The 20,053-nt window shown below is 39.7% G+C and overlaps 1 protein-coding gene and 1 non-coding gene across 3 annotated transcripts; both read right to left on the minus strand.

The window, feature by feature from the left end:
• Window positions 1–876: 876 nt before the first annotated feature.
• Window positions 877–10,515, minus strand: LOC131331435 (callose synthase 12). 2 transcript variants are annotated; one of them, XM_058365367.1, is made up of 3 exons: window positions 9,306–10,515; window positions 4,586–8,917; window positions 877–1,396 (listed from the first exon to the last, which is right to left on the minus strand). In XM_058365367.1, exons 1-2 carry the CDS (start codon window positions 10,332–10,334, stop codon window positions 4,604–4,606), a joined length of 5,343 nt encoding a protein of 1,780 aa, XP_058221350.1. In that variant the 5' UTR covers window positions 10,335–10,515; the 3' UTR covers window positions 877–1,396; window positions 4,586–4,603. The 2 variants fall into 2 exon arrangements, with proteins under 2 accessions (XP_058221350.1, XP_058221349.1); XM_058365366.1 differs by having other exon boundaries at window positions 877–1,270; window positions 9,306–10,514.
• Window positions 6,895–6,975, minus strand: LOC131331714 (small nucleolar RNA J33). Its single transcript, XR_009201513.1, has one exon. It is a non-coding gene; the product is annotated as a small nucleolar RNA J33 (small nucleolar RNA).
• Window positions 10,516–20,053: the final 9,538 nt, after the last annotated feature.

The following is a 20,053-nucleotide window of genomic DNA, read 5'->3' on the forward strand; positions in this document are numbered from 1 at the left end:
CATAGGTGAAGTGAAAGACATGTGTAGACAAACCAACCATTCAGTTAAAACTTACAAATGGTCACAGCACCCCATGAATCTGCTCAGAGAGAGAGGGAGAGCGTGCGCGAGAGAAAGAGAGTTTTGTGGTTCATTGAACAGGGGAACAAGATTGGGTATAACAATCTCGTTTATTCGCGGTTAAATTTTTGGGAGGGGGGTTTTGAGAGCATAGATCTCGTTTTGCTAAGGTTCTTATTTTTTAAATATTTATTTTCAACTTTACAAGACTAGTCACTCTCCCACAATACATCACATTTAATTAAAAAAATAAGTACTTATTTTCCTCAACAGGACGGGAGAAGCGACAAAGAGAGGACATGATTGAAGGGTGAAATATTTTAAAGTGCGTTAAAAGTTCGGCAGTTTGTTTAATTTTTATAGAAGGTGAAATGAGGGGTTGGATAATGTACAATGGTGTCAAATACTTATTTTGCCCTTTCGGTTAAAAGTGATCAAATCTTGCTGCCATAACCAATGCAACTACAGTACAATTTTATTTTTACATCAAAATAAAAACAGATGAGTTATGTATACATTTCCCCTACAAATCTACACAATTTATTTTCCAGATCTGTGGAAAGGTTTGCAATCGTTGTTTCTGTTGGCAACCTAACCACAACTAAAGGGGCAGACAAAGGTGGGCCCCAAGGGGTATTTTGGTAATGTGGATATAATTTGGACACCTGAGGGGGCATCTAAAACTCATCCCCCACCAGTGGATATGCATATCGGAAGACAAACGCCGGATATCCTTTACCTGGATTTCTATATCCGGAAACATGTCCATATCCTGCTCTCATATGCACCAAACAAACAGGCCGTCAGGGAAACATGTGCAAACGAACAAGTATAGCTGCATTTGTGAGCAAGAACACCCAAAGAATCTCATAATCGTACTACAAAACAATGCTATCCTCTACTGAAACTACGAGCTGAGAATGGACAAAGCAGCTATACTCTTCAAAAACTGTGGGGATGGCAATTACAAACAAGCAGCGAGTTCCCCAGTTTAAATGTGAATTGTAACTATGAAAAATTGACTAATTACACAACAGTACGGGAAGACGAAGCCAGCGATAGAGAAACCAGTTGACATCGGTCGCTCCCAACTCAAATGAAATGCAGGTGAAACCGATAGGCAGCAGCCGCTATCACACACACCCAAGAACCTCTAAAATATTGTCTCTCAACTTGTATACCGTCAATACGCCTCACGCCAACACCAAACCTGCAATATCCGTCGCAGTAGCTTTCAATATCAAGAGGAGGTTTAATATACCGTTGAAAATTAGTGTAGAGGAAAACAACCCTGCCAGCACTTTCACTAAAACTTGGTTGCTCACAAATTAAAAATCTGCAGTGGCCCCAGAAGCTCACATGAATAACCAAATACTAGATGAATATGAAAGGAGCATGAAAAATAAAGAAAAAAGCACCAACTTCATGTTTGTATTGGACTATATAATACAGGTAACCACATCAAATGTACGGTTAACACCATTATGGTCCAAACTAATAGCCATTGGATTTTTTTTTTGAAAATAATAGGCATTGGATTTTATGCCCCACAAAAGATGGGATATACGTTTTCCAAGGGGGATATTGTATCATTAATCCCCTCACTACTAGTCCAATAAGATTACATAACTTATAATATTATATATCCCTTCACTACTAGTCCCATCAAACAAACAGGCCCTGAGGGTATGCTAAGCTAGAACTGCAGTTAGTTGAAAAGATTCGTTTATGCGTGGACACAAAAAGGCACTGGAAAGGGCAGCCTAGTGCCATTCCATTCCTGTAACTCGACATGCCATTGCCATAATTACCTTCGATACAGGCTAAAATAAAGCAAAAAAAGAGAGATCCATTAAATCCCTTGAGGGGGACAGAAACCTTTGCATGCATGGATACTATTGCAGATTCAGAAAACCTAGAATGCCGCCACGCAGACAGTGCTTTTGGTAAATGCAAGACAGAGGAAGCTTCTATCTTTCAAGGTTCTAAATGAAAAAAGATTTTCCACTGGGGTTGTAAACAAAAGGTGAGGTGGATTGCTTGGTTTGAAGATAAGAGGTGAAGTTGGGTGTTTGGTTATAAGGTTAAGTAATGTTGGCTTTTGGATGGTGTTTGAAGGGGTTTATTGGAGAATGTCCAGGATTTCAGTTGTTTGATGGTTGTGGTAGTGGGTTATGGGATGTTGGGTGATGGAAGCACTAATTTTGGTGGAGGTTAGTTTTTGGGGATATGTGATAGGGGTGATTGGCTATGGGTAGAAGGTGAGGTGTAGGTCAAGTTGGATGATAAAATAGACAAACATTGTACCTAATTCTTTAGATGAAGCAATATTAAAACCCAATTAGATGGTGTGACAAGTGGAATTTTGAAATATATTCACCATAACCTGAGCTAGGAGCAGCTTAGAAATGCGAAGCTACTTAATTACCATTTATCACTCAACGTCAACAACACCACGGAAAAAGTAAAGGGGGGTTTCCCAGCAATATGATGATAGGTGAATTCAGATCCATTTGGGAAACTGTAAGTCAAGCTCCCTTTGCCGCTCAGAAGCTAATGGAAGGAAGGTAATGCATATAGTCAGAAAATTAAAGAACATCCAATCCAGTGGGGTAGGCCCTTGTTAAAAACCTCTACGGCGGTTTGTCTAATTGTCCCTCAGATGTATGCATGAAAGCCTAACATCATCCCAAAGATTTATTACCTTACCGCAAGTATTGTGAAACCAAAAGAATATATCTAACATGGCCAAGGGTATGGATTTCGGGAGTAGGTACTTGCCACATCTCAGTTTTATGTAACAAACATATCCAAGGAAATAGTAGAATACGACTAGATTTTTTTCAGATACCATATTACCTCGTTGTAGGCAAAATGGTGTTTAAAAACTACTAGTGGTACAAATGCATAAATAGAATAAGGGGTTGTCTCAACTCTCATGCATACTTATTATGCAATGGCAACTACTAATGCATATACTTAAATGGTGCATGTCCGGCCAGACATGTCAAACGCATCCTAAATCCTAGGGAAATCCCAATCGCCCACCCTCCCATAGTGTCCACTAGATCTTAGGGAGTCAAATGGTAGCTCATATGAAGGCATAATCACATCACAACAAAGCACCACTTCAAACCTTAGAGCATAGATGTTCATGTACTGCCTATTAAAAAAGTCACAAACTAGTGAAGAGACCTTCGCTGAGAACACATTTGAAAAATAAAAAATACAGTAACCACTAAAACTTTAGCTCAACAGTCACTAAAAGTCTTTGTTGTGGATAGGTGGGTTTGTGTGATTAAGGGCCGGAGCATATTTAGGGGAAAGGTGGGTATTTTATATTGCAAGAGGGATGAAATAATATTTAGGGTGCACGATTTCTTCAATTAAGCTGTATGATTAGGTCAGAGACAGTGACTAACCCAAGGTGCAGGGCTATTTTGAGGCATCCTTCATATTAAGGAATCCAGGATTCAAATCAAATGAATATGTTGAAAGAATGAATGTCATTTGTAATCTTTCCCAGCCTAAAGGTGATTGCAACCAGAAGCTAACTGTATCTGAGATAGTTGCTGAGTAAAATACTTGTCTTAGAGGTTTGCTTTATTCCCATGTACTTCACGTTTGTTTAGCTAATAATTACATCTACGCTGTTTCTCTTTTCGGAAGAATGTTTCAGGAGGATTTATATATCATGTTTCAGTGCTTTTGGTCGCCTTATTTGTGTAAACCGGGCTAGACTTCCAGACTCAACTTATTTTCTGGAAGTTGCAGAAATCAATGCTTAAACATAATTTTTCCCTTATTTCGCCTTTGATCAGAGTCTTATTTGGGTCCAACTTCGACTATAACTGTTAAAACCTCAACCTAACAAGCAAGTACCACAAACTTTCACACTTAACCCCTAAACGACACCATGAGGTTACCAAAAATCAACTAGAAAGTTGTTCCAAAGACCAATCACTAGACCACAAGTGTGAGACTAAGACATTGGACTACAGCACTTTAATTCTGAATTTCAGATATCAAACGCGGCAATTAGGGTTGCACCCAACATAGCAAGGTATATGATTGCCATGGGTGATGTTCAGACTTTCGGGAGAAGCATTTTCCCAAAAACCCTGGCCAAACTAAGTCATTCAACAAAGAGAACCAATACTTACTCCACTTCATAATTGGTCGAACCTATCAGTTTCCCATCCAACTACAAAAAACCCAACGAATTCCCTAAAGGCCTTACAAGATGAACTGAATGTTAATAGTTTCCTAAATACTAGGTTTCCATGACTAAAGGAAAAGCTCTTTCTACACAAGCTTCAACATCGGAGGAGTCGGCTTTTGAAGAAACTAAAATATCTGCTTGCATCAAAAACAAATTCCAGAATAAGAACTTTTGTCAACGGAAAACAGTTTTCTACTAACGGGAATAAAATCCAAACATAAAAGAACAGAACATAAAAGAACAGTGACGTGTATAAAACAGAAAAAGAATCCATTGAAGAATGGACCAGGTTATAGACAATACCTCAACTCACAAGTCTTATTATTTTTTCCCTGTCAAAATTTGGAATATCTTCAGGCCCCTAGTGAAAGCTTCATTGAAAAGAATCCTCGTCTGCATTGACTGGAGCCCAGGCATCCACGATAATATTGCCACAGGAGCCATAACAATTACTCCAAACATGATCTCATACATCCGAGCCAGAGAAACAACAATCTCCCAAATCATGGTCTTCTGCAGAAACGGACGGAGTACTTGGGCTATTAAAAGGAATCCCCACCCAGTAGGAACGAATGCCAAAAGACTTGTGAAAAGATCCACAAAAGTGAACTGGGTGAACTCCAGCAAGGCGATGATCAAAAGAATGGCAAGAACAATAACAAGAAACTGAACCATCCGATAGTAGATGTGTTCTCTCGCAGAGTACTTGTCTCGAGCATAAGCTATAATTACGTAGATGACGACAGCCACGACCACATAGATCCAAGAGAGCAAGTAAACAGCAATACTTTTACTATCAGCCGCAATATCCAACTGGTATATAATCCCATACTGGAAAAAGAAAAACCGGAGGTCTAGGATTATTTCCAGTATCTTTCCCCAAAGACCACTAGTTCTCAGATGATCCTGCTCCTCATACCACCACTGTTCCCAGCTCTGTTCCGATTTTGCAAACACACCACCACGGTTCCAAATCCAATCCATGAAGTCGCCAAAATCATAAACCGTCTTCAACCAGTCAAAACCTGAAGGATTGAAAACAAATGGAGCCATGATCCATGACACCACCAAGAACCAACTTGTGAGGGTTAATGCTATGTAAACAAAGGTGTCCTTAGCTACTGGGCTGTATGAAGCGTACACTATGAGTATCAACCCAAGCTCAATTGCCTTTACAAAATGACTCCGAGCATAAAGTCGATAATTTTCCGCAAAACTCTTGTGCTGCACCACAAAACCACGCCCAGTTGCTCGATACTTTGCACCGCCGTGAAGAATAGTTCTACCAAAGTAGTGGGCCCGAGTTCCCATTGAGAAGGTATAGAATACAGATGACAGCTGAAGCTGCATTGTTATGAAGTCCCGGATGGCTCCAAGGAATCCTTGCTCAAGAGTATTCTCCACAATCATCGGTAGAGCAGTGAATATACCTAGTTGGACGATCAACTGCTGGTTTAAGATTGCACCAAGTGCATTGTTGTTGTTTTCAGCCAATGCAAAAGCCTCAATGCCACTGAGAGCTAGATAAAGCCGGCCCCACAGGAAGCCATAAACCGTCAGGATTATCATCTGTGTGCTGAAAAAGAAACCCACGGTAGTGTAGAAAAAGGACAGCATCCGGAAGAAGTCAAGCCTGTGGCCCAACCTGTAAACATCTCTACTCAGGACTTGTTCGCCGTTTCCACTTGAAACCTTGGCTTCAAACATGGCTATTTGATTCAAGCCAACATCCCTCCCCTTGCCAACTTGGATGTATTCATGGTGGGTGACATTGCCACCTCGCAACGTGCAATTAAAACCGGCAAAAATATCCTCGCTGATATTAATCACTCTGGAAGCTTTGCTTATCCCTCCGCGAGTCAAGAACCAGAATCTATCAAAAACATCCGGGTGCCCATAATGCATGCGAACTTTCAAGGGGTTTGCCAACACACGCTGTCCCAAGGTCACAAAACTCATTTCTTGAGCCGACATAAACCACGCAAGTGAGGAGACAGAGCCAGTGAAAATATGTTCCCTAACTCCCAAGATGGTGGGCTTCCGGATACCATAATACTGCCTGTACTCCTCCAACAGATTCCGCATCTTGAGAGCTTCCTCAAAATAGTTATCTTGGTTCATGTCAATAGTCTGAACCGCATCACCTCGAGTGAAGATAAGGGCATGGTTCTGGTTTTCAGGCTTCCCCTCTCCTAGCTTCAAGGGACCAGGCAACTGCACCCTGTAGATCTCCACTTCCTTCTCCAACTGCTGATCGTACTTCACAAGAACAGAGTAATACTCTTTCTCCTCCCTCCCAGAAGAAACCTCATCAACATAGGCCACTCGAAGAGCCTCGTTGTCTTTCATCAGATACAGAATTTCCTCAGCATGGGGGTCTTTTTTCGCCTTTTGGGTCCCATATATTTGGCAAGCAACAACGTAAGTGTATTTCATTAAAGCAGTCCCATATTCATGGCCTTTGAACAACACACTCACTACACTGTCTGCTCTACTCAAGCTCCTCATAGATGATGACCTAGCTGATCCAAAACCATCCATACCGACCCTAGCTGATCCGAACCTTTCCATACTGCCGGTTCGCCTCATTGAAGCAAGTTCCCTCGATCCGTCCCTGATGTCCATCTCTGATGCAGAATCAAGGAAAGCCAGCAATTTAAGAGCACGATAGTAATACATCATTCCCCTCACCGTGCGAGAGAGCGTCTGGCCTCTGTATGATGCCCAAAGCCTAAGATCCCTGAGCTTCTCTGTCGTCCATAGCTCTTCGATATTCGTCATTCCCTCACGGCGCATGCGCTCCAAGAAGTTCTTCCACTCATCCGCATAAATGGTCTGCAAGTAATACAAAATGGAAATCCCATCTTCGTTATCGGTTCGAAGCTGTTCTTTGCTGTAAATCACTTCTTCATTGTAGTAAGGGGTCAATACACTAAAAGCCATCATTTTCTCAACTTGGGGAGCACGGGGCATGTTCATAAAGAGGGAGTTGCTAAAGAAAGCGATACGGCGTCTTGCTTCGAGATTTGTGGGGACATTGTGCATAGAGTCGCGAGACGTAAGAATGGTATGCAATCGCCTAGCCTGGCGGTAAAATGTCTCGTTATCTTCTTCAGGCAACTCAATGACATTCTCGAAAAGCAACCCCTCGCTTGAAACAGGCCTACGTGAAGCCAAACCATCATCCCTCAGCTGCTCCATGCTCCTACTCTCCTTATAAAAGTCTCTAATGACAATCTCATAGAGTGCCTGTACAACATTCACCAACTTGTTAATGTCTTTCTTGGGCTTGATCAACAGCCCAAGAAGAGCTATCAACTTTTCATGGATCCGAGGAAGAACCACCATCTTAAACGTCTTTGTGAACTTCTCAATATGAATCGCCTGATCGATTTCTTGAAACAAAACCGCGACAATGGAATGTTCCTCGCTGTCGCGCTTGATAATAGCCAGCAACAGGTGCCTGACACTGTCATAAGCTTCAATAACAGCGCACCGCCTGTACTCGTTCTTGCATATTTTGTACCAAAGCCATTTATCAGGTGCATCTACTAACTCTTTGGCCTGGCTCAGGGCAAGCAGCAGCTCATTACAGAGGAGTAAAGCAGGCCAGCGGATAACACTAACCTTCCACGTATTCTGAGGCAACTCCAACAACTCAACGTCCTGATCACTTATAATGTCTTCCTCTCTGAACGTGGTGATTATCTCATTCCATACCAAGGTAAACTTGTTAGCCTCTACTTGGTTCGATTCAAGCTTCTTAAAGGGTTTACCGAGACCATACCTCAGCTTCAGCCGATGGATGGCATCCTTGAACTTGCTCTTAATGGTTCCCCTGGCATTCAAAAGCAGCTCCTCGGGCATGAGGTTAAACTGCATTGCGCTGGCAAAGAACTGGAACCTCAACCTCAACTGCTCCATGTTCCGTATCTCACCCAAATGGGCAAACAACCCAACTGCTGCTCCGACGAACGAGGAATAGATCGAGTACCAAATCTGCAAATCCATGAAGTAAATCAAGACCACGGGGAGCCACAGCAAGCCGACCGCAAACCTGTTGCTGTGACCAAAGAACTGGTGCCAATCGTACGTCACATCCCTCAGATTCAAGAGGGCCTTTGTTGGACTAATCATGGGCCTGATCTGGAGGAAGTAACTGAAGCAGAATTTGGTAGCAAGCACTAGAATCCAGAACAATGAGTACTTCACATTGTCCACTAGACCTTCCCTGAGTCCACGGCCCACAAACGGGCGGCTCTGAAACCACCAAGTCAACAAGTAGAAGATCCTCCAATTGGTATTCTCCAGGAAATTCCTAATCCAGGGCAAGATAAAGAGAGCAAGACCTAGAATCTCAGGAAGCACATAAACCAATGCCAGCTCCAAGAAATTGACCACCCTCTTGTTGGCAGCGCTAGACCACCCCCTATCATGCTCTTTCTGCGTCCAAATCTGGGCGTAGAAAACCCCGAACGCCACAATCCACGTGGCTGCAACCACGCTCTTCAACACCATCCTGACCCCGAGAAACATTGTCTCCCACGAGACCAGGCTGTACTGCATCCCGGCATCGAGCAAAGATTGGAGGAACCTCATCCCACTCCACGTAAAGAACAGGGTCAGGAGCCTAACCTGTAATGGCATAGCCAGGAATCATGGTTAGTTGGCACCTTTTCTAACACACCTCAACCCAAAAAAATTGTGATAAGCAATATTGCTGGAATAATATAAAAGATTTTGTTCTACAAATAATGCAAAACTAACATATTTAGTAATAAAGTTACTCACAACTCAAACCAAATGCATGAATTGTCTCAGCGGATTAAGGAACTAAAACACAATATTTAGCAATCCTGCTCCAATTAGAAAGAATAGATTTCTCTTTTCAAATTTCATTTCTGAATCTCCAAATTCGAATTGCATTGTCGGTTCTATTGATAGAGAAAAAGAAACAAGACTATCGTAAAACTTGTAAATACTCCAATTACTAAAATATAATGATCCCTCCGCCACTGCTAACCTGAACGTCCCGACTCTCCAGCGCATTCCAGGGGTACTTCTCCCCCGTCCAGGCCACGATGATGGCGGCCTGGAGGAACAAGATCAGCATCACCCACAGCTTATCGAAGCTCCGAAACAAGTTCCAGAACGACCTCTGCTCCACAAACCCAGTCTTCCCCACGCCCTTTCCCTTCCTCGACGTCACGAAGAAGTTGCACCCCAAATCAAAAGGCCACTTGAGCTTCGAAAAACACCTCCTGCTCCAGAAATATTCGTTTATGTCATCATAATTCCGCCACGCCGAGTGCGGCGCAGTCCCATTCCTACTGTTCTCCACCTCAGCTTTAATCGTCACGTAAATCGGTTTGACGATGCGGTTTAAGAACGCGTTCTCGCCGGAAATGGAAGGGAGGACGGGCCGGCCAGTGTTCTCGTCGATGTAGTCTTCGAGGATCTTGTTGAGCTCCATGGCCATGTTATGGAAGACGTAACAAATGCACTCGGGGGCGAATCGGAGGTTGGCTGCTTCGCCCCAGATGAGGAGGTAGAGGGAGACGTAGAGGAGCTCGCGGCGGTGGTCGGACTCGCGGCGGTTGTTGTCGGAGATCCAGACGTTGGACTTGCGGCCGAGGTAGGAGCACCAGGCGGAGTAGTTGCCGAGGAGCTTGCGGCGGAAGCGGCGGAGGACGGAGGGGTCGAGGGAGTCGATGTTGTTGGGGGGAGGGGAGAGGCGCATCTGGGCGTTGGCGAGGTGGAGGACGAGGTGCTCGCGCTGGTTGCGGACGTTGTCGCGCTGGAAGCCGAAGAAGAGGCCGAGCCAGTCGAGGAGGTCGCCGTCGCGGGGCCATGGGGTGAAGGGGGGCTTGCGGAGCTCGCCGACGGAGCGGAGGGCGGAGGCGGCGGCGCGGACCTCTGGGTAGCGGAGGGAGGGGTGGTCGGCGAGGAGGTTGTGGATGGGGATGATGTTGTATGGGGTGTCTTCTTCTGGTGGGCGGGTTGGACCGGGGTTTTGGGGTTGGACCGGCGGCGGGCGCTGCCGGAGGCTCATGGGGCGAGCAGATCTGGTGGGTGGGATTTGTTCTTCGTTTTTTTTTTGAGTAACTGCGGGAGTGTGATTGGGGTTTTGGGTTTGAGAATGCGGATGGGATTAAGGGCGAGAATCTAGAGAGAGAGGGGGCGGGGGGGGGAAGGGGTGTGAGACTTCTCCTTGATGAGAGTGGGGGTGCAGAGGAGAGGGAAGGTAACGTGCGACGGAAATCATTGGAAGGTCAGAACTCAGAAGGGTGGAGAAACTGGGTGAAGGTGAGCGCGTTGGATCGTTAACGGCTTGATTTTTCGGCTATTACTTGGACTAGTTCTCTTTTACCCTTTTTAATGGAAAGAGAATAAATTATTTATACCATCGATATAAATATTTGTTCTTTTGATTTAAATTAATTATATTACATCACGTCATCATATTTTATTTGATTAAAATTACTGTTTTACAACGTGACGTGATATAATTAATTTAGATGAAATACGTCAACCTAATGGGCGTAGCATATGAACGAGGATTCCGTATATTTTAATCTTTTGCTGCAATGGGAGAGAGGTCTGGTACTCTGACATTGGTTGTCCTTTAGGATTTCTTTAGTTCGAGAAATTATTCGGTGCCCCAAAGGCAACGCCAGGTGTTGCATCCCTCCTGTTTTTTTTTTTTTTTTATTCGCATGTGCCTTCACCTTAAATATCTATTGACACGCGTTTTCTTCTCCCCTGTCCCACTAGACACAACATTTTCTCTAAAATTAAGTGTTTCAAATTTCAATACTTTTGAATGGGTGAGAAGATTTTATTTTTTTATCATTTAATTCTAAAATGTCATAATTAAATTTTAACTATAAGGCTCTCGTTGATTAACCCTAAGAAAGTCGTAGAATTAAATATCTCTTAGGACTAACCAACGAAAGCCTTAGAGTCAAAATTTAATTATGACCCTTTAGAATTAAATGATCAGATAAATAAAATCTTCTCACCCATTCAAACGGATTGAAATTTGGAACACTTAATTTTTCAATCTTCAGTTTATATATTAAAAAATATGGTTAAAAAATTAAGTGCTTCAAATTTCAATCCGTTTGAATGGGTGAGAAGATTTTATTTATCTGATCATTTAATTATAAAGGGTCATAATTAAATTTTGACTCTAGGGCTCTCGTTGGTTAGTCCTAAGAGATATTTGATTCTACGACTGTCTTAGGGTTAATCAACGAGAGCCCTATAGTCAAAATTTAATTATGACCCTTTAGAATTAAATGATCAGATAAATAAAATCTTCTCACCCATTCAAACGGATTGAAATTTGAAGCACTTAATTTTTTAACTATATTTTTTAATATATAAATTGAAGGTTGAAAAATTAAGTATTCCAAATTTCAATCCGTTTGAATGGGTGAGAAGATTTTATTTATCTGATCATTTAATTCTAAAGGGTCATAATTAAATTTTGACTCTAAGGCTCTCGTTGGTTAGTCCTAAGAGATATTTGATTCTACGACTTTCTTAGGGTTAATCAACGAGAGCCTTATAGTCAAAATTTAATTATGACATTTTAGAATTAAATGATAAAAAAATAAAATCTTCTCACCCATTCAAAAGTATTGAAATTTGAAACACTTAATTTTAGAGAAAAGGTTGTGTCTAGTGGGACAGGGGAGAAGAAAACGCGTGTCAATAGATATTTAAGGTGGAGGCACATGCGGATAAAATAAAAAAAAAAACAGGTGGGAGGCGACACCTGGCGTTGCCTTTGGGGCACCGAATAATTTCTCCTTTAGTTCTCTTCGATCATTAAAAGTGCTGAAGTCTGACGTTTGTATTTTTTTAAACGGCTGTGCTATTATGACTAAAATTAAACTTTCTCGTCCACCGATGCATAATAAAAATGACCGTCTTGCTATTTTTCAGTTCATTGGACTGACGATAAACACATTAAAAATAAAAAAAATATGTATTTCTGTGCACTTTTTATATCTTTTAATACACATTTACACACCTACTATCGTCAGCCTATTGAGTTGATTTTAAAATTTTTCTAAAAATGATACTCACAGAACACCAAATACAATTTCTCACGTATATATAGGCTCTATACACACTATTATATATGAATTCCACATATATATAAGAGATTTTAAAAATTATTATATTTGGATCATTATATGAGTAGCATTATTCTTAGATGTATAGCTGATAGCCCCAGTCTTCTATTTTTTTTTACCCTATTTAAAATATGTCATTCAGCCTCTTCCTTCTGAGCTAACAACCATACCCTTTACTTTCATGTTAATCTTAGGGACTTGGAGCATTCGCAGTGAGTGCGTTATATTTGTGTATCAAAATATTTGTTAAAGTATGTGTTAGAATAAAAAATGGATTCTACAAGTGTGTGTTAACTTAAAAGTGTGTTAGTATATATATGAGTACCTCAAAGGGTTAGTTAGGAGTGTGTTAACTCTTTAAAATAATATATCAAAACAACGGCTACAATAAAAACTTTTACAATGACTATATGTCACCAACGTCATTTTTCTATAATGAAGGAAAGGCCAACGGCCATGTTCCTGCCACTCCACTTCCCATTTAAAAGAATTATGTTTAGAGCATGAAATCTCATTGCCTATTTTGCCTTTATTCTAACTTTTGGTATTCAACGCATATATAGAAAAACAATGAAAAAGGCAATGGTAAATCAAGCTAACGGTAAATTTTCAAAAAAGAAAGTAGTGTGGGCATTTATGTTTTATGGTTGAAGTTTGAATTTATAGGGATAGGACCCACTTATTGTTTGTTAACTTCTTTGCTAAACTTGATAACCATACTAACACACTACTACATTTAGCACACTCTAGTACACTCTAACACACAAGCATTGTGACACAAAAAATAAAATTTTGTTTGTTAAATCTTAACACACACAATTAACATACTAGTTAACAAACCCATTGTGGATGCTCTTATAAGTGAACTAGCGTATGCCCGTGCCTGAAGGTACGGCTCGAACAATCAGCACACAAAAATAAATACTGAACTTGCGTGTAATATACAGCTCAAACAATCACCACACACAAATTAATACTAAACTTTCTTGCAATATACAAACTCGTGTCCAACAAATTCAACTATGCGATAAACAATAACGCAATATATCCATTGATAAACATCACAATCTTAATGAAAAGGAAATATGGGTAGTTTAAGTTTTTTTTGGTGGGGGGGGGTTTGTGTTTGTGTAAAGAAAGTAAAGAAGTAAAATGTGAAAATGATATGAACGATGTATAGAAAATTTTATTTTCGGTGATTTCCGTGATATACGTTTGACAGCTTAGAAATAGAAAAAAGAATGCTGGCTTTGATTTTGGTGTCTCGGAGGTTTTGATTTCGATTTTGTACAAAAGTTATATATGACTTTGATTTTCATTTGAATAATGTCTTAATGGGTGGTTTTAAATACAATAGCTTAATGGGAGCAATTTATGAGAGAAAGATATATATATATATATATATATATATATAGAGAGAGAGAGAGTCCGGTTCCCTTGAGGGATCCCGCACGGGCTTACCGTGCGGGACTCCCATTTCCCGATCGAATTGGGACGATCTGAGCCGCTCAAAGTGATCAAAACGTGATTTTAATGGTACCCGCGAGAAATCAGCAAAAAAAATGATCGGGAAGGGCTTGATCCGAGCAGTTTTTTATTGAACGGTTCAGTAAAAACTGCTCAGATCAAGCCCTTCCCGATCATTTTTTTTGCTGATTTCTCACGAGTACCCTTAAAATCATGTTCTGAACACATTGAGCGGCTCGGATCGTCGCAATTCGATCGGAAAATGGGAGGTCCGCACGGTAGACTGGTAAGGGATCCCTCATTGGATCCGTGGTGTGTATATATATATGTGTGTGTGTGTAGGTTAATACATTAGGAAACCTTCATTCATTCTTTAGGTTAATACATTAAAAAACTTTCATTCCTTTAATCCAACGGCTATAACCCTCACTAAATACAATTGAACGACTGTAGATGCATCTATGTTTATATGTATAGACATTTTCGATGAAAACCACTCTGTTTATAATATAGATTGGCGAATGGATTGTAATTTTGGTACTCTAAAAATTGATGAAGGGACTTCAAAATTAAACTGTGTTGATACACAAACGTCATCGTTTTGGAGTCTCTCCATCAATTTTTAGAGTGCTAAAATCAATTTCCTTGGCGAAATTCATACAGTACCGATGGGCAGGTAGGTCACTTAGAGTAGGTTTAGATTAAAAAGTTGAGTGACTATTTTTTTTTGTTCTCATTCAAAAAAAATTGCATTTGTTTGCTTTGCGTCAAAATTTTGTGACTTAATTGAAAAAGTAAAAAAATTTGATCGAAACTCATAATTTTTTAAATAAAAACAAAAATAAGCCAATAAGACAACTTTTTTTTTACTTATTTATTTTTTATTTTTTACTTTTCCGATTCTTCTTACCGAGATGAATCAATAAGTCACATAAGTTTGATACAAAACTAACAAATGCGATTTTTTTTTAAATAGAGACAAAAAAATATTGTTATTCTACTTTTCAATCCAAATCACCCTTTAGAGTCCCGACGGAGCCGCTCAAAAATTGAGCGGGTCAGTGAAGTATTGATCCCCTTATTTGCCCCACTTAGATCTCACCCAAAGAATTTGAAATGTCAAATAATTTTTTAAAGTCTGCATCAATTTTTGAAGTGTCAATATTAGTCTCCTTCAAATATTGAATACATTTAGAAAAAACTGAGAACAAATGGAAGGGAACGTCGAAGTGAAGTGGGTTAACTTGTGAATTCTACGGGGATGGGGATGGGTCTCCAAATAGGTGTACTTTGTGTAGGGAAAAAGAAAAATTTTCGAAAAAAAAAATAGCCCCCGTACTACTCCTATCTTTTGCTAGGGGAGGGGAGTAGTGGTTTGGGGTTAATTTGGTCATTTAAGTCTGAAAGATAATCATTTCAGTACCCCTTGATAGGTGTACTGAACTGACGACAAATTTTATGGAAAAGTGGGCGCGTGTATCTCACTATCATCCACCCTCTGGGCTGATTTTAGCATTTGCCATAAACGTTTGTACTGGCGATGTAAATAACTAAACCAAAATTAACAGTTCTTATTTTTTTTAAACCATAACTTGACTAATGAACTGTAGAACCAGACCAAATAGGACGGTTCACTCCAAATTTGACCTATTTTGCGATTTGGGCGGTTTTCTTCGGCACCCTTCTCGGCAGTTTGCCAGACATTCCAAAACTTTCCGGCTCCTTGTCGGACCTAGTTTAATAGTAATTAGATCCAGTCATATTGTAAATCTCGTTGAAACCCATAAGTATATTTTAAAATCGCGTTAATTGAATACCAAGTTGTATGTGATCGTAGTTAAAAAAAAAAAAACTTACAATTGAATCTTTTTGGGTTCTATACCGGACACCATTTTGATTTACAGGAATTGATTTTGTCACTCCCCTTTTTGTTAATGTCACTTCCCTTCTCTTATAAAATAAATCATCTAATAAAGATATAAAGAATGTAGCATTAACAAAAATGAAAATGACAAAACACTCCCCATTTTTATATAAAAAAAAAAAAACCCCTGAGCCCGGAGGAGGGGGCGGCAAACAATAAGTCTAGGTACTAGGAAACTCACCCATGCCCCAACCCAACCCATGATGCTAACGTGGCATGAGCCGCATGTTAGCTTTAAGTTTAAAACAAAAAACAAAAAAAACCCTCTCTTCTTCTTCCACTTCCACGGTTTCAAGTTTCAACCCATCTCCCACGGTTCCACCCTCTCTTCCGACCAACAACCACTACTCCACCACCAAACTCCACAGATTCCCACCCCCTCAGACTTCATTTTGATAGCCGGACGGGTGCCCCACGTCCACTTCTTCCACAGATTCAACCCACCTCCAGCCTCTCGCTTCCGACCAACGGCCCACCACTCCTCCACCTAACTCCACAGGTTTACAACAAGGGATCTCTCTTTGTCAATTTCGTTCCTAGAGGCGGCTCCACTTTGGAGCTTGGGTATTCACTTGAACACCCTAGAAATTTTATGGGGTGCATTGGGTAGCATGTATTTTCATTTTACCCCTATTTTGAACACCCAACCAAACAAAGTTTAAACACTCATCAACATGAGGGAGTCAAAAATCAACTCAGATTTGAACACTTTATTCAGTTTTAATAGGGCTCTATGCAATTGGGCGGTGAAATTGAGCCACATGATTAATCGATGTGTGCGTAAACAGACCTAGACACTTAAGATATCAAAAAAAAAAAATCACATTTGAATGCCTAGCAACCCATGTTTATACTAACATTTCAGTCTTGTTAAACAAAGTTAGCTGATTAATATGTTTTTTGAACACCCTACCAAATACTATTTCAGGAGCCGCCACTGTTGGTTCCCATATTAAAATAAACAAAACCCTAAAATAATTTTTTATCTAACACTCCAACCCCATATTTTCGATGAGCCGACTCACAGATTTGGGAAAATAAGCTTAAACCGAATCAAAATGGAGCCTGTGCCATGGATTCAAATCTAAGAGCTGAAGAGAGGAGGTTGTTTACTTGTATCCGATTTTTTTAATGAAATGTCAAAATAAAGGTGGGCATCTACTTTATGGGTTTGGTCCTGGTTCTTGTTATCTTATTCGCATTTAAACTCGTGTAATCCATTTTTTGTTTGGTTCTGGTTCTTGTTATCCTATTCTTGTTCCATCACCAGTGAAATCCCATAAATTACCTAACAATGCTACATACAAACGAAAGAAAGCGGTAGAAGCACTAATATCTCCATGAACGAATTACTTCGCCACTGTGGGGGACCGGTCCGGTGGGCGGAATGAAGTCTGGGGGATGGGGGGTGCGAATCTGTGGAGTTTGGTGGAGTGGTGGTCTTTGGTCGGAAGAGGGTGTGGAGCCGTGGAGGCGGGGTTGAATCCGTGGAAGTGGAAGGAGAAGAGAGGGGTTTTTTTTTTTTTTTAAAACTTAAAACTAATATGGGCCCATGCCACATCAGCATCATGGACAAGGATGGGATCGGGGGAGTCTAGTAAGAATTTTAGAAAATGCAATTATTATATGTAAAAAAAAATTATGCCCAACTTATATAGTCTCGCCACCACTAAATTTTTTTAATATACATTTCGCCACTATTAAGATAAAATCCTGATTCCGTCCTTGATCATGGGTTGGGACATGGGTGGGTTTTACAGAGTGCAGTTCTCCGGCAACCTGCAGAGAATTCATTTTCTTTTCTATCACTTGTAAAGATGGAGAACATCTTCACCTGGAGTCATTTGACTCATTTGTGTGTTCTACACAGCCTACTACAATTATTGAAATCACAACTTTTGAATCTCACCGTGAACATTTAATATAGAAAAATTAATATTGATCGGGTATCATTCAAACCAATATCTCAACGTGTTTTTTTGTTTAGTTTAAATGAATTTCGAAAATTGATTAGTTCAAAATGCTAGCAAGTTGTCTTTGACTACGCGTAATATTAAAAAATGAATTGTGCATTCATATCTTTAAAAACCATATCGACATGATTTAAACATAGCTGATGTCGTCGATAACATTAAAAAATGCACGACTCGGATGATTTTCGTGAGCCACAAATAATTCTAATTTCACGGTGCATTCCCTTGGAGAGACCGATGAGAAGCCAAGCCAGTATATTATAGTTCAAAATTAACAAATCTTATCCATTTTTCTTCAGTTTAAGTGAATTATCTCTATTTGTTAGAGATTAAATTTAAAGGACACAAAATGAATCAAGTTTTTTAAGCTCGATTTGTTAGAGATTAAATTTAAATTGTAATGAGTAAAGCCAAAGTTTATCTCATTACAGCTGTGATCTAAATTTTTAAGTGAAGCATATAACAACTTTAAATAAGTGTGTCGTCTCTATTTAGTTTTTCATTTGGGATAGGATTCTTTCGGGTATCTCCCAGGGACGGAAAAGGCTTGAAATTAAAATAATTTTGTTATATTTTCGTATATTTTACATAATTATGAAATTAAGTGGGCTATTACACATAAACAAGTGCATATATCTTGAAAATATACATATAAAACTAGTTTTATGTTTCAATTTCGTCATACGGTGCATTTATACTTGTTGATTTTCGAACTATTTGTCTACTTAGATTGATTCTTTCTTAATTGTACTTATTTTTAACCGTCTAAGAGTAATATTTTAAAATAATATCATTAATAAAACTATATCGATCATTCTAAAACTTGTCGATGTACATGTAAAACATACTCTCAAATTTTGTCTGAGATTTTATGCTTATTTTTACATAATTTAAGTGAAAGTATGTGTTATATATTTTTGTAGTTTGCATTGCATGCCTTAATTATGTAACGATCTTATTGTGGTTAATTAGAAAAGTAAATTTTCGCCACTATGATTAACAAGGTGCCCTTACTAAACAACATTTCTGAATCCGTCTCTGGTCTCTCCGTAACTCTTTTTTTGCGTGTGGTAAATATCTCTCCATAAAAAACTTGTTCAGCCCTTTGTGAGCTATTATAATATATCCATTTCAATCATCATGTCGACTTACTTTCTAATACCCGTTAATGAGCAGTTATGTTAAAATATCACGTTGAACGGCTACCATTCTCACCAGATCGAACCGCATTTTTTCCATCACAAATATTTGTTTTGAAAACATAATATCTGGCGCAATCATTTTCTTCCGACGGAGTTGAAAAAAATAAATTAATTTCGATGATCATCGACGAGGAGACCGGAAAAAAAAACCCTACAGCACGGGACCGTCGCGTCTCTGTCGAGGATGCCGTTACTTTTCCTTTTGTATAATGTCAAAAACAAAAGTCCGAATCAGTTGACGCATTCAAAATCGAAGAAGGAAAGCTTCATCGGTTTTCGGGCGAATAAAGAGTTGCGTTGGACCTTTAATTTGACATTACTTAAAAGCTAAGGTAGCAAAATTTTCTCCCCGTGTGGCGTGTGGTGCCAATTCAGAATACGCGCTTCAAGGAAAAACAAACAAAAAAACCATAGGGTATGCATTCACATTTGTTTCTTTAAATTTTACGACCGTCTACCTGTCAATAGATTTGTAGCCTAGACACTTTCTCACATAAAGGATGAGGATTCGATTTTCGCTAGGGCGCGCAAGTGTTTGGTGTGGGTTGATGAGTGCGATTGTTTGGTGACTTGGTGTGGTGGTTGATATCCTTTGGGCTCTTGTCCCACCCGTATGCCGCTTAGCCGTACCATTTTCTCATCCCCAAGGGTAGGCTAGACAAGACATCTATCGAGTGACAAAAGGAAAAAAAAATCCAGAAAGTCTTTGTATTAGTGCATAGATTGTGCATATATTTTGTTGCGGGGCCCACACAAATGATTTGAACCGTTCATTAAATGTAAAACATTTTTTTGAGGGTCCATGCAAAAATCAGATCAATTCAATATCTATAAATGCTCGATCCAATCGTCTAACTTGTCATTCAGATTTTAGGATAATGAAAAGTTAGACGATTGGATTAAGCATCTATAGGTATCGGATTAAGCATCTATATGTATCAGATTGAGCTGATTTTTAGTAAAGACCCTCGAAAAAATAATTTATATTTAACGAACGACTCGGATTATTTGTGTGAGACCCATGGTGGGCCCCACAACGAAATCTTAACAGATTATCT

This window comes from Rhododendron vialii, chromosome 6a (genome assembly GCF_030253575.1).
Source record: "Rhododendron vialii isolate Sample 1 chromosome 6a, ASM3025357v1".
In the NCBI taxonomy this organism is placed as follows: Eukaryota; Viridiplantae; Streptophyta; class Magnoliopsida; order Ericales; family Ericaceae; genus Rhododendron; species Rhododendron vialii.

What these genes read in the sequence shown, in the direction of transcription:
- LOC131331435 (XM_058365367.1), bottom strand. Translation starts at nt 10,334, where the DNA reads ATGAGCCTCCGGCAGCGCCCGCCGCCGGTCCAACCCCAAAACCCCGGT. An exon ending in TGGAGAGTCGGGACGTTCAG is followed by an intron (nt 8,918 to 9,305) that starts GTTAGCAGTGGC and finishes ATGCCATTACAG; the next exon opens with GTTAGGCTCCTGACCCTGTT.